This window comes from Sesamum indicum, linkage group LG2 (genome assembly GCF_026168435.1).
Source record: "Sesamum indicum cultivar Baizhima isolate 11 linkage group LG2, ASM2616843v1, whole genome shotgun sequence".
NCBI lineage: Eukaryota > Viridiplantae > Streptophyta > Magnoliopsida > Lamiales > Pedaliaceae > Sesamum > Sesamum indicum.
This window is the reverse complement of record NC_142658.1, coordinates 12,100,721-12,116,561: the sequence shown is the minus strand read 5'-3', so window position 1 is coordinate 12,116,561 and position 15,841 is coordinate 12,100,721. Positions and strand designations below refer to the sequence as shown.

The following is a 15,841-nucleotide window of genomic DNA, read 5'->3' as shown; positions in this document are numbered from 1 at the left end:
TATTATTCAGTATATTTATATATAATGACTAATTCAATATATTGATATACCAAATCAACGAGTACATCAAAAAAAAAAAAAAGAAATTATCATAAAAATAGACTAAATATTTATATTTGTTGAATTTGAACCCACAACTTTACCATTCAAGCTACTAATTTTTATAATTCATGTAGCTGAAATACCTATATTAATTTTGATTTTTTTTTCCTTTTAGATTAACACTTTATCCTTTTTTTTGTTATTAATATTTTGTAAAGATAACTATATCCTTTCCTACTACTCATTGTTATCATTTAAATTGTTATAATAGTATAGTTTATTTAATCATAGGACTTATTGTGCTGTAAATAAATGGATATATAGAAAAATTAAGTTAGATTAAAGGGTAATTTATCATTATAAAATATTCATAAAAACTTATTATTAACGATATACATTTATTTTATTTTTACGTAAAAACTCAATTATCAATTTAATATTTATGAAAAAAATTGAGTATCTAATCATTTGCAAAAATTCATGTATCAGTTTAACAATAACATTAAAACTCGACTACTTTTTCTTTATATATAGGGATAATTACACTCCTCTCCCCTGAAATTTAGTGTAAGACTCCCTGTAGTTTGAAAAATCACATTTAGCACCCTTGAGATTTGCTTTCGTTTAGCAAATGAGTCGCTCCGTTAGTCAAATTTACTGAATTCGCTGATATTAATAAAGAAATCCAAAAAAATCTAAATTAACCCCTAATTAACTTATTATTGACTTATTGCAGGTCATATAAATCTTTTTACGACTAAATTATCCCCATACGCTTTCATGCGCTAAAGCATTTGATATGTATGTTTTCATCGTTATAATGGTAATTTAAATCGAAAAAATCATTTGACTTCCAATAAGTCAGTAATGAGTCAATCGATGGCAATTATCAATTTTCATTCAGTTATTTTTGTTAATATCAATAAATTTAGTAAATTTTCACTAACAGATGGACTTATTAGATGAAACCAAACCTCAAGAGTGCTAAATGTAATTTTTCAAACTAGAGGTTTAAGTGTAATCACACAAAACCTCAAGGAAATGAAGTGTAATTATTACTTATATATACATTGTATGTATATGCCAGGTTGGACTGGACATAAATTTATGGTACCACTATTGCCTGCCCATTTATAACTTAATTGCAATGAGACCATTTCTCGAAAAGCAAAATTTTGTTTCCTCTCGAAAACGTTTTGAAATTAAACTCACTCCATAATTATGAAATTTTCTATTTGAAATTATATCCCTTTGACAAAAAAATACATAAAATTATAATTTTAGGCATTCGTTCAACATTTCAAATAAATTATTAACAATGTGATTGATTTTTCATTTATCAATGGCCATTTTTCATCCAATAACAATAATTCAATAATAATATTGTACTATAATTACACATTTTCGGCTTTATATATATATATGATATGATCCCCTTACAAGTATAATAATATTACTATGATATTTTTGTTAATAAATTATACGGAATGCAAAATGATGATTGATATAGTTGTCAATTGTTGAAATATAAATATTTGATATTGATAATTGCAATCGACTTATTCAAAAATAATAATATTTGATTGTTTTCACTTTGAAAAAAAATAAAAATAAAAGCTTTGTCTTAAATAGTTTTATAATCTAAAAATTTATTTTCTTAATTAATTTTGTTTTGATTTTCCTAAATTCATGTTTGAATTTTCGTTTTGATTATATTTTGTACGTTGGTTTTGAATATATATGAGGGTAAATCACGACGAGCTCTCCTTATGTTTGTCACAATTACAAATATTTCTAACTCAATACTTGTTTGATTTTAATGGTCCTCCAATATTAGCTTAATCCATTAAATTTTCATTTATTTTTTATGATGAACTAATCGAAATGCCCTTACGGACTATAAATTATAGTTTTACTTAGCTTTTGAATTTATTCAAAAAAGTTTTATGGACTAAGTGGATAATTTTTTTACGTTTTTTTTTTAAATTTTTCATCCACCTCGTCTGATTTTTTTATAATTTTTTATTTTTGATAAAATAAAAATATATAGGAAGGGAAAAATATGACAATTTCAGACTTTCCTCCAACAATTATATAATTTCTTCTAATATTAAAGAGATGTTGATAACTTTTAAATAATAAAAGAGTATTCGTAGTTATATAAAATCTCAAATTGGTTGAAATTTACTTTTTATATAGTTTGGAATTTATTTCAGTAAGTTAGATCCTGAATTTATTTCATGCTTAAACGTTATATTAGGATTCTATTATTAAAATCGAAAACATTTGGCAACTAAATGCATATATAAATGATGCATGCACTGATGCTTACATACAAGTGATACGATTGCTTTTATCTTTCACCAAGGTTAGAAATCAAATTTAAATGAGGAAAGTGTGATAAATGTTTAGGTGAATTACAATAAGTTGTTTTTAAATTTGGTATAATTACACATATTTTTTATTATTTGAGAAATTATAAAAAAAATTTTGATTTATCTGGTTATACGGGTTTTTCACAAATCTTAATGTATTATTGTTACGAGCTTTAAATTGAAGAAATCCACTATTTTCTTAATAGTAATAGGTTGGGCATAGCTCAGAAGAGTATATCGAATTAATTTGGGAAAAACCTCAGTATATGAAAACATTGCTTGCTAGATTAATTTGTGAATTCTGCATTCATTGGATCAATTATGTGGACCAATAAACTCAGCATCTTTCTCACTCTTAAAGCTTCTCCAACACGTTTGTTTGACTTATTTTCGTTAACAATTGCATTTCATAGTTAATCTATGACCTAGTTCACGATCGTCTAGATAATCATAGCTTGGTTATAGTTTTGGTAATTACTTCTTTTAAATCCTCATGAATCAATATATATTATACTATTTGATAACTAGTACACTTGCTAGTGGCATACATACATATTTCGGCAATCATTAGTCACACCGATCATGACAGGATATCTTCTACGAGTCAGTTTAGTAAACTTGACAACCCATTAATTTGTCAAGCATCCGTTAAAATGCATAGACGTCTTACGTCTGTCGTTAATGAAACGGGAGACTCATTATATGAATGCATCACTTAGTGCAAGTCTCTATAAAACACACACTATGTTTGGTTTTATTTTTAACTTGTTTTGATGTGTTTTGTGGAGATAGAGAGAGAAAAATAAAGATAAATAAGTATGTATTAGAGATAGTGTGTATGTCTGGATTTGTTTTTGGAGATAATATAAAATAAGTATGATATGTTTAATGTTGTTTAGTAGGAGAGAAAAACTACTATTCATTGTCAAATCATGTCTCTTTTATATATATTTATATATGTATGAGTATGTATATAATTTTTTTAGTCGTAGGGTCTATAATTAGTGTAGACTTATTTTGACAAGAAACAAATGAGACTGTGTCAAAACACCACCAAAACTTCCAAAACAAATCAAAGCAAATATTGTCCATATTTTGGACCATCTCGGAGATGAAGCAAAATTAAAACCAAACATTATGCTTAATTTTCATTCTTTAGGGTTCTCGACTTGAAAAATTTGAAACCAAACCCCAGAAGTTAGTTCCATAGGTCACCATCAAATATGCAACCCAGCTTCATTGAATTATTTGGAATGTGGGATTTGTCAATAAAGTACAGTAATAATGTATAAACATAACATAACAAAAATTGCCAAAAAATAAAGTATATTCATGATATTTAACATTACATCAAATAAGATCGTTTATTCTAAATTACAAACAATCAACTAATTGACTTTTTGGTCACCTACATAACAACTGAGGGTAAGTGAAAAGTCTGCTTTTGTTGGTTCAGTCCCTTTGCCGGTAGAAACAAAAGACTCATGTTTATCATCCTCATCTTCAGACAAACAACTGATGTTTATCACCCTCTCCTAATTTCAGGCGCATCAAAAAGCCGTCTCTAAATCCGTTTACACAACAAATTTAGACAATAGTCATCTCTGAAACTGTTACAAATCTGTGTATAATTTCGTCTCTATATGCGTGTCTCCCCAGCATCATACATCCATTTGACTCCCCGTATGAGACCAAATAGTAGGACCAGTTAGTATCAAGTAACATTGCTATTTAAATTATATAAGTTTGGAGTAGAATCAAAGTTCAGACATCATTTCAGGGTAAGGGTATGAGCTATATTAGGAAATAACTACAGAAGAAGTCTGGGTTCAAATCCAGATTCCCCAACCCCCACACCGTTTTCCGAAAAGAAAAGATCAAAGCAACGCAATCAATTTCTCCATCTTCGTACGTGGCTTACATTTTGCCACGAGCAGGTGAGCCTTGGGCATTGTAAGCCCCGGACCTTCGCTCATATCCACCATCCTTGGATCAACTCTCGTCCACTCAAAGCATTGAATGAGCGATGCCAAGGCCAAGCCAACGACGTGCATTGCCAAATTCTCTCCCGGGCATCGTCTCCTTCCATAGCCAAATGGCATCAAGACAAATCCGTCTCTTTGCCCTTCAAGGTTGATAAACCTTTCGGGCTTGAACGTTTCCGGCTCGTCCCACAATTCAGGATCATTTTGTATGGCCCATAAGTTGAGTAGCAGCATCGTCCCTCCAGGGACTCGGTATCCCCCAACCATGCACTCACTTGACGACTCATGTGGAACGAGCATGGGGGCGGGCGGGTACATACGAAGCGTTTCGTTTATGATTCCATGGAAATAGGGTAGATGAGGAAGGTCGGAGTCGTCGACTAGTCTGGAATACCCAATTCTATCGTCAATTTCATTTTGTGCCTGGAATAGAGCCTCTGGATTGTTCAGAAGAAGCGACATTGCCCACTCCATTGTTGCTACTGAAGTGTCTGTCCCTGCTGATAACATCACCTACATGAAACTTTTATTATCAGCTATTTGGAGAGAAAAAAATTGTAATTATTCCAAATTTTGCCACTTAGAAGTTTTTTGTTAATCAAATTCAAAATTTTGGTGGATCTTGTATTACCAACTTAGATGGGATTCAAGTCTCCAATTGATTCATCAGAAGAAACTTTTCACTTTAGGCTAGTAATTATGTACATACGTGTATGTTATTGTTGTATATATTAATTTGTATCATTTTTTGCCTTGTATTATCAAGTTTGTTTGTGTTTTTTTTAAAGAATAATAAATTTTGAATTTCTTTTACTATAAAAGTATATTTATTTATTTATTTCATGATTTTATATTAAAAAAATATTGCTTTTTATATTCAGATAATTACAATTAGGCCTAATTGCACAAGTACTCCATGTTCTTTATAAAATTACATGTACACATCCTAAGTAGGTGTTGATGTAATATACCTGAAGAGGTATTTGTATTAAAAATTTCCTATGATCGTGAGGTACCTCTATAAAAATTACAATTATAATCTCGATCAACCGATGTGTTTGTAATTTTATAAAATATAAAATGTATTTGTACAATTAAATCTAATTTCAAAGAATTTCGATATAATTTACCTTATATTTATATTATATCAAGAACTCTCATTTTAGTTTCTTTCCATTCCGTAGTGCAATATGACCCCTTAGACACAATTTTATCTCTTACCATCTTTTCCCCACTAGTTTTTTAATATGTTAGACTTCCTCTTAAATTATTCCTACATATTATTTTCAATTTCAAAATTATAAAGTAAGAAAATCCACAAGGCTTTGCCCCCTGCCTGAAGTCATGGGGACTCCCCATCATATATTGAGCCCAGAGTTAAGACTTTATTTTCGGAAGGACATAGCTAGTGATGATAGTCCCCACCTTCTTCCCCTGCTTAACTCAACAATTTCAAAGGGAAAACAAAATGCAATAATTATCATGTAAGTTCGTTGTGACATTTTTGATCGATTTGAAATTCATTTTGGCAATGAAACGATTATAATATATAAATAATAACACATTTGAGGATATTTTATCACTAGAAATCATTGATTTTGACCAGAAATATTCCTAATGTGCAGTTGTCATCTCATAGGCATGTGACATTTTATAGCAAAAATTGTAATTTTTCGCTACAAATTGTCCACAATGTGTCATGTTTTTGTAAAATTATTGTTGTTTCAATGTGAAAATGAATTCTAACAAATCAAAAGTAACACTAACGAAAGAAAATTGCAATTTTTTCCAATTTTAAATGTAAATGATCCCCACCCCCACCCCCCAAGATTGAGTGACTTGCTTTGTTCTTAACAAACTCCTATATTCCAAGGTTGGATGTATGTATGAATTGAAAGTCGAATCCAAATACCTGCATCATGCCTCTAATCACTTCATCTGTATAGCACTCAGGATCAGTCTCTTGGAGCGACAAAAGAACATCAATCAGCGTCTGAATCCTCTGCCCTTCACAACCCCTGATCGATTTCCTGTGCTCATCAATTAAGTCTTGCATGAAACTGTCCCTCTTCTCCTTCAACGTCTTCAGCTTCTTCTCCAATTTATCCACACCAATCCACCTCAACACCGGCAGAAAATCCCCAGCATTCGTAGCGCCACTCAGCTGGAAAGTCTCCGTCACTATCTCCTTGAACCTTCTTCTCTCCTCCAAGTTGCCCGACTGATCATTGTCGTAGTACCGTTTTCCACTGATCATTCTCATCATAACGTTCAGCATCGTCTCAAAGAAGGCCGATTTCATGTCAACTATGTTGTGCCCGTCCTCGCTTGTGCCCCTCTGGAGGCGCTTAACGAGCAGACGAACCTCGTTTCTCCGTATGTCAGCAAACGTTTGGATGCGGTGGCTGGACAGGATTTCCAGGGACGCTATGCGTCTCAGGTTGCGCCAGTGGGCACCGTAGGACGCCCAGACGAGGCTCGTGTAGTTGTAGCCGAGGTGTTTCCCGGCCAGCAATCTTGGACGGTTGGCGAACGCGATGTCGTTGGTCGTGAAACATTCTTCGGCAGCTGAGGGTGAGGACACGAGGAGGACAGGGCGAGAACCGAAGTGGAGTAGGAGGATCGGGCCGTGTTTGGTTGATATCTTGGCTAGGGTTCGGTGGAGCGGTTTCTTGAGGAGATAGAGGTGGCCTATGATTGGTAAGGAGATGAAAGGGGTTGGAGGGAGTTTCTGAAATTTTCTAAAGAAAAAAGGGCTGAGTAAATAGAGAAGGGCAAGGGGGAAGAAGAGGAACATGTAGAAGAACTCCATGGAAAGAGATGTACAGTATTACAGTAGCAGAGCTTTGTGAACCTCTCGATCAGAATAAAATTTCCTAGGAAAGTGCGATATCCTTTCTTTGTTTTGTAATGCAGTCAAGGAAGTTGGGAAAAATTGCATTTTGATCCCATAAGTTAAAGAATTTCATAATTTAGTTCTATTTGTAATGATTTTTTCTAGTTGAATTTAAAAAAAAAATTAATTTTTAGTCCACACCTAACTTTTTCATCTAATAATTAAAGGAGAAATCACGGGACCATTTGTGCAAACACGTGCTGGACTAACAGCCCATGACTTCTTGATTAATGATTGGACGAGAAATTACATGAGGATTGAAAATGAATCTAATTTATGGGACTAAATTGTGATTTTTCTTGTGAAATTCTAATCCTGGAATTTATTTGATGGGACTTAAATTAATTAATCATATAATAAATATAATATATTTGTCGCATAATTAATATATAAAGCGATTGGTAAATCGAATTGGGCAAAACTCAATTTAAATAAAAAAAGATTTCTAAAAAGAATTAACACTAAAAAAATAAGATTAGTGACAAAAAATTCAGGTGATAATTTTAAAATTGTCACTAATTATATATATTTAGTGACAAAATTATTTATTATGTCACAATAATAAATTTCATAATTTTAATAATTACTGCTATTTTGCAAAAAGTGTTGGTAGCAAGAATTAATGATAGAAAAGAAGATATAAAGTCACTAAATAAAATTAGTGATTTATTTATTATGATGACCTAATGACAACAAATAATAGCTGTCACTATATTATGTTGTCACTATAGATATATCATTAGTTGTATTTAGTGACAATTTTATACAAAATATTTGTCATTAATACTTATGAAGGAACAAAATAAAAATTATTGTCGTTTAATATATACTTTTAGTGATAATTTAAAAATTATCACTTAATATTTTCTCACTAATATTATATTTTCTTATAGTGTAATATACTTGTCTACTCATATACTTAATAACTGAGAATTAAATATAAGATTAGCATAATATTGATGCCGCTATGATCCTTACTATTTGTTAAGATTGGGGTTAAACGTATTTTATTCTCGTGGAATTAAAATACTTTAATAGATATATTTTTTTTTTAATAAAAAAATAGCAACAAGATTCATATTTTTTTTTTCAAAAAAAAAAAGCTCACTGTCTCACCTATCAAGATTCGCGTTACCCTTTCTTGCAAATTTTCCAAGGATAGATAACCCCTTCTTCTCGTTTGATGAGTGTTTTGTCTATTTTCATTTTCATACGAAATTTTGTGGCTTTAATCCCATGTAAATGTAACATTTTGGTGTAAGAATTTGACATTATTTCCTAGGCTTGAAGTAGTATGAAACTATTTGTTTTAGTTCAAAATTTGACTTCTATAAATCAGTTTTGATTTTTTAAATTCAAATCTCTCCAAATTAATACTATTGATGTGAAATTCGTTCAGCCTAGTTAAATGTTGATAGATAATTACGTTATTTTTTTTAAAAAATTTAATGTAATTACATGTAAACTCTTTACAGTTTAAAAAATTATATTTATACATAATATCTCTGACATCTGTTTTCATCCAACAAATGGATTAATCTGTTAGTCAAAATTTAACGAATTTATTGATATTAGTCCAAAAAAAATAAAAATTAATATTTAGCCTCGATTAACTTATTACTGACTTACTACACGTCAAGCAAATCTTTTCTAACTTGTAATAAGTCAATTAAAACTAAAGATAAATATTCTATTTGTTGCACGAAAATAAAATTCAAAAATATTAAATATAATTTTTTAAATTATAAACAAACAATATATAATTACAATTACCTTTTGAAAAAGAAGGGTGTAACTATCCCGGTACTAATCCATCATTGCTAACATTTTTTATTTGGTCAACTCTAGAAAGAAAGCGACTGAAGGGCCGCAGCCATAATGATCGGATCCCTTCTCCACTTCATTTTCTATAATTGCTTGTGATTCTCATTTTTTATTCTATAATTTTTAAAAAATATTACTTTTAGTCCCATTGCATATTTTAACGAAAAATAACACGTGGCTGTTTAGAGTTTTTATACTTTTAGTCCCGTATATTACGCGATTCTCACTTTAAATCTCATAATTTTAAAAAAGATAGCACTTTTGATCCCATGTATTTAACTACCACATGGCAGTTTTCCATTGAACATCTAAGACAAAGTGTCATGGGACCAAAACTGCTACTTTTTAAACTTACGTGATCAAAAGTGAGAATCTCGTAATCAATAAAATTAAAAAATGAAAGGGCCTTACATTATGGGACAAAAAATATTATTTTTCGTACATTTCTATATCATGATTTGATGATGTAAAAACAATCATCATAATACGTATGTATGGGCAAAGTGATGTGCAAGTTCAACAAAATTATAAATGAGTAGATGCAAAACATGCAGGCATTTAGGATGCCGAAGCAGGCAAACACTCAATCCACAGTGCTTTCATCGGAATCTTAGGTAATCCTGCTGATGTGAGGAATAGTAGGCGACTGGGCGGCAATTGTCTTTTATATATGTTCTTATTAATTATTTGATTGATTGTGTTTACTTAGCAAAAACTGATTGGAATTTCAATTGAGCTCTTTTTCTTTTTTTTTCTAAGCTAAAATTTGTGTTTGTCGTTTAGAATTATCGTTTTATATTTAATTTGTGTATGAATATTTATGATTATTTGCGGGTGTTTTAGACGTATAAAAGGACTTATAATATGATGTTATGCAAGTGAATATTGAGAGACAATTTAAAAGAACCGTCGTCGCTTCCAATAGAGTGGTATCAGAACCTTATTTCCAAATATCTCCTTCCAATATATGATTTTTACTTAGACCAATTATGATTAATGGTCAGTGCAAAGATGAGGACGAGTATTTACGGCTTTCGAGATCAAGATTGATGTCCATAAAAATAAATCAGCCCAGAGAAATTTGAGCAATCCAAGAGCAAGGAAAATACTGTGCAGTCTATAGGGAGACAAAGCCCAAGAACCCTCAAAAGCTTGCCAGCTTACTCAAGGTAAAAGCCCAAGAACCCTCCAAAAACCCGTTTCTATGTACCTAGAACTTGGACAGATCCCTTGACCACCTGCATGTTTCCCTTATGTTATAATCTAATTGTTATTAAAAAAATTTCGCAACTAGACGTTTGTAGAAGATTATATTGATATATTAATCAATTTTTAAGAATATGAAATATACTATTATTATTTACTATTATAATACTTATTCTTATAAAAAGAAAAAAGAAAAAGAAACATGAAATTGAAGTACATACAAATGAAAACAAAAAAAAGGGATTAATTGATGCCGTTATGCCAAAAGATGTTTGACAGCAATTCGGCGGATTGTTCGGTTTGAATGGCCTAATAGAGAGTGCTCACGGGACGTTGAATGGGCTGCAAGGAAATGGAGAGGTAAACATATCATTAACTTGGCTTATCGTGCACTTCTGGCTGCATGCATTTACCATATTTGAAGGGAACGAAATTTGATACGCTTTGAACATACGGAGCGACCACCGAATATCATAGCCAACATTATTGTGGAAGATATTAGACTCGTTTTGTTAGTTCATGTGCGTTATATAGATTATGGCTTATCCCTTGACCTATCAAGAAAGAAATCACCAATTGAGCACTGTTGTATTGTACAATCATGTTTTATAAATGAAAATTGCATTTAAAAAAAAAAAGGGATTAATTGATTATTATCTCTTGTGATTGGAAAAAGTGATTTAAAAGGGAGAAAAGCAAAAGGCCCTCAGAACTAAAACTGTGGGCGGCAGAACCGCAAGAAGCGAAATGAGGGGGCGACACGTGGGCGGTGTTCGTGGGCGCTGCAGCGGAGTTTCAGCGATTGCTTTGCGAAAAACAAAGCCGAGTTTCGCTGCCTTTCCCCCTTTCAGCCTCCGTCCCACTTTCCCTCTCCTGATCAAAACTATCTTCACTTGCCTTTCTTTCCGTTTTTCTCCTTTTGCTTTTCCCTCCTCACGTCACGTTCTTGTGTGGATGGTATCGTGTCGTGTTTATGCTCATATGATGATTAGATGGATTATGGTATAGATTTTAGATAAAAATAAATTTAATACTCGATTATATTTAGATTCTCTTTAAAAATTTAAAATTATATTTTTTTAAATAAAATTTTAAAAATTTAATTACACCTTCTCTGAAATTTTGCTGTTTGTATATGATTTCTTTTTTGTTAGGGTTTGTATGAAAAATTGCTTGTGTTAGCATGAAAATTACGTAAATTTTTAATTTTAGCCCTCATTTAACATTATTATTTAATAATTTTGTACTTATAAGAAAAAAGTGTAGTGATGCTAACATCACTCACTATATATATTTATATTATATTTGTCTATTTATAAGTACAGATATATAAATGAGAGTATTAAATGAGAGACAAAATTAAGAAATTATGATTTTTTTTTTTTTTTTTTGCTAACGTTGGCATTTTTTGCCTAAATTTTAACGACAAAGGGTCAGGTGTAAATGAAAATTTTTCGAAGGATGTGTGAGTGTAATTTTACAACTCTTTTAAGGGAATTATAATTTCACATTTTGATAGAGGATCTAAGTGTACTTAACCCAAAAATTAATTAAAAACGGGATCAAATTTTATCATATATTGAATCCAAGTGTAGGATAAATAAGATAGAACATTGACGTTTAAAAGATGATATGGATCATTTGAAATAAATAAATAATTATATTATTATAAATATCTAATGATATAATTGGCCTTTCAAAATTTGGTGATGAATTATTATACACCATTAATTATGAATGGAAAATAATTTTTTTATATTAATAAAGATAAATAATTAAATAATTTTTTTATATTAATAAAGATAAATAATTAAATATTTTTTTGTAAAAAATTTTAGTTCATGTGCAATTGATTTGTCGACATTTTGTAAATAATAAAAAATAAAAACTTATCGTAATTTACCCTTTTATAATATGAATCTCATTGCTTCTTGTATAGCATGCCAATGCAAGATGGATAAAGAAATTATTAGTGAATTTATTAGCTTTTTTTCACAATTATTTAATAATAGAATATCATTTTAGCATCTTATATAATTCGATGGACTTCAGACCTAAGTCACGTAAAATTTAAAAATTATAAGACTAAAATTGTCAATCCAACGATTGATCATCCTGAAAATACCACCTCGCATCCTTATAAGTCTAAACTTTGCCACATCAGACAGTTTCAATAATCTTTAGGGTTTCGATGGGACCTGTTCTTAAGTTGCGCAAAATTAATAGCGATAATTACATTGTGTCCCCTGAGATTTGGAAGACTACACATTGATTTTCTGTGGTTTAAAAAATCACATTTAGTATATATTCATATTTTTTTTTGTTTTGCCTAACAAATAAATCTATTTATTTGTCAAGATTAATTGAATTTGCTGATATTAGCAAAAAAGTTGAATAAAATTCACTGACTTGTTGAAGATAAAACAAATATTTTTCCAACCAAACTACCATTATATATCTCCACATGCTAATGTGTGTGAGGAGGTATATCTTCACCCTTATAAGGGTAGTTTAATTAGAATAAGATTTGTTTGCCCTACCATAAATCAATACTAAGTCAATCAAATTAATATGGTCGTCTTCATTCTATATTTTTGCTAATATCAACAAATTCAATAAATTCTGTCTAATGAATGGACCTTTTTGTTAAATGAAAACAAACGTCAGGAGTATTGATATAATTTCCCACACCACAGAATATTTATATATAATTACATCAAACCTCGATAGTTGAGTGTTCAAATTTCCCATCTCGATAGTTGAGTGCTCTAAACAAGCCATCACATCTTACTTACGAGACGAAAAATATAATTTTCTCATCTTTTTAACAAATAGGACGATTAAATTTCTATTCGAAATTCTAGACATTTTCTATTTTATAAAATACATCATTTATTTTATTTCAGAAAAAAATATGTACACATAACATATATCTAATAAATAAAATCGGGGGAAAGTATTATTTTAGTCCGCTAAGTATGCCTAATTTTAATTTTAGTTCGATAACTATGTCCATTTTTGTTTAGGTCCAGTAACTTACGAAATTGCTTACTTTTAGTCCTCGAGCAGATTTTCGAAAATTGTCCAGTAAAATTGTCCGAAAATCTGCCAAAGGACTAAAAGTAAACAATTTCTTAAGTTACTGAACCTAAATAAAAATGGAGATAGTTATCGGACTAAAATTAAAATTAGACATATTTAACGGACTAAAATAATACTTTTCTCATAAAATAGAGATGCAATATAATTTAAATTTCAAAATCCAATCTAACTATAAATAGTTAAAATTTCTACAAAATCCCACCAAGTGGCATCACACTAGAAGTTAGACAATTTTGGCAATTTATGACCAGCAAGGACTTTGGAAATTTATATTGACCTTCAGTATCACGACAGTTGAAATATTCTAGAACTAAGAAAGATATTTTCCACATATATATGTCTGGGTGCAGAAATTTTAACATACTTATGAAGAATACACATCACTTCTTAGTTACATGTGACACACTTAAATGTGTGTATGATTTAAAACTTGATTATTATTGAAAAATATATATTCATTAGATAAATAAAATATAAAAAAAATTAGATATTATTGAGAAAAATGACAAAAGAAAAAGAGATATGCAAGTTGAGAAGAGATAAAAAAAATAAATAAATAACGGGTATTTGCGAAAGTATATATATTTTAAGTATTTATCAGATTTTTTTTTTAAAAATAAGTTAAGAAAAGAAAAGTGTTTTTGATCTATAGTCTGTCGGGATGTTTGCAAAAATTTATATTTTTTCAAAGTTGTTAATTTTAAGAATATTGGATAAGTGATTAAAATGTAAACATTGAAAGTATCTGAAAAGTAATGATATATTATAAGTAGAAAAAAAATGTTTTGGAAATTTTGATAAAATCAAATAGTATATTACCAATTTATTTATGAAATTACAACTATTTCAGTACGTAGGTGACGGTATACAAAAAATAATTATGACGAAAAAAGTCATAAAAAATATTTCATTATTTACAAAATGTCTTATGTGACAATAATTATATTTTCACCAACTTATAGCTTTTAGCTTATTTTAACTTAATTTGAAAAGAGAACAAATAGAAGTTGTGTTTTCAAATACCTTCCTTTAGTTTAATTTAGCATATGGAAAACACTTGAATTAAGTTTTTATTAACAAGTCGCTGTGCTTTTGAACTGTTTAAATTAAATTGATTTAAAAATTAAAATTTATAAGTAGTTCATTACCAACTTCTATAATTTACTGGTAAAATTACAAATATATTATTTTCTCAAAACACGTAAACTTCATATTTGTTCCACTTTTTACTTTTATTTTCGGTCATTTTTAATCTTCACTGTAACTAAACATACAACTTCCTTTGCAAATTAATCACAAGAAAAGTATAAGTTGTACATACCCATAGTGTCTTAACCTAGTAGATGAAGTGAAGCGCCAACCAACTAGTTCAAAGTAATGGGTTTTGAGTCTCACTAGACGTGTATGTGTTCGTTTCATTTTGTATGAATTTATTTTGATTTATTATTTTATAATACTTAGGTATATCAATATATTAAATCTAAATAATTTATCGTTTAATTGCTCGATTTATCAAAATATCGATGTAATGATGTAATTACCGATTCTATTAAATTAAATAGGGTAAATTATAATTACCTTCTCTAAAGTTTGGTATAATTACGAATACCTCTTGTTATTTGAAAAATTATAATTAAATACCTTTTTCAAATTAAAAATAATTATGGAACTATAAATAGTGAAGTGGATATTACTACTTTACGTCTTTACACTTATTGATATTTTTCAATAAATAAAAAGTATTTTAGAAAATATAAAAAATTTGAAGAATGGGTAATAAATATTCCATAGACAATATTAATTCATAAAAGCATTTTGAAAAATTTTAAAAAGTATATAAAATTATAATTTATAATACAAAATGACATTTTCATCAATTAACCATAAAAAATTAAATGAAAACTTAACATAGACTCACGTAATGGGCTCATTATACAAACATTAAACTTAAGAGGATGTTTATAGTTTTTAAAACAACAATAACGTATTTATAATTATGCTAAATTTTAAGAAAAGTGATTGCATATTACCATTTTTTTAAAAAAAATGGAAAAAGTATTCAAAATGCCCCCTGCATAATTTAATTAAGGGTAATCACTCCCCTCCCCTGAGGTATAGTGTAATTACACTTAGACTCCGTACAATTTAAGAAATTACATCTAACACCCCTGATGTTTACTTTCATCTAACAAATAAGTCTCTTTATTAGTCAAAATTAACTGAATTTGCTGCTTTAAAAAAAACTAAATAAAAATTGATATTTACCTTCGATTGACTTATTACTAACTAATTGCAGGTCAAACAATTTTTTCGTCTAAATTACCTTTATAGTGGCGAATGTATAGTTCCTCACATGCATTAATCCATGAAAACATATAAAGGTAATTTGATCATAAAAAAATCAGTAATAA

General features: G+C 29.5%; 1 protein-coding gene across 1 annotated transcript; it reads right to left on the bottom strand.

The window, feature by feature from the left end:
* Positions 1–4,129: 4,129 nt before the first annotated feature.
* LOC105155571 (cytochrome P450 81Q32) lies at positions 4,130–7,277 on the bottom strand. The gene is made up of 2 exons (XM_011071461.3): positions 6,315–7,277; positions 4,130–4,915 (listed from the first exon to the last, which is right to left on the bottom strand). The coding sequence occupies exons 1-2, from the start codon at positions 7,212–7,214 to the stop codon at positions 4,295–4,297; spliced, it is 1,521 nt and encodes a 506-aa protein (XP_011069763.1). The 5' UTR covers positions 7,215–7,277; the 3' UTR covers positions 4,130–4,294.
* Positions 7,278–15,841: the final 8,564 nt, after the last annotated feature.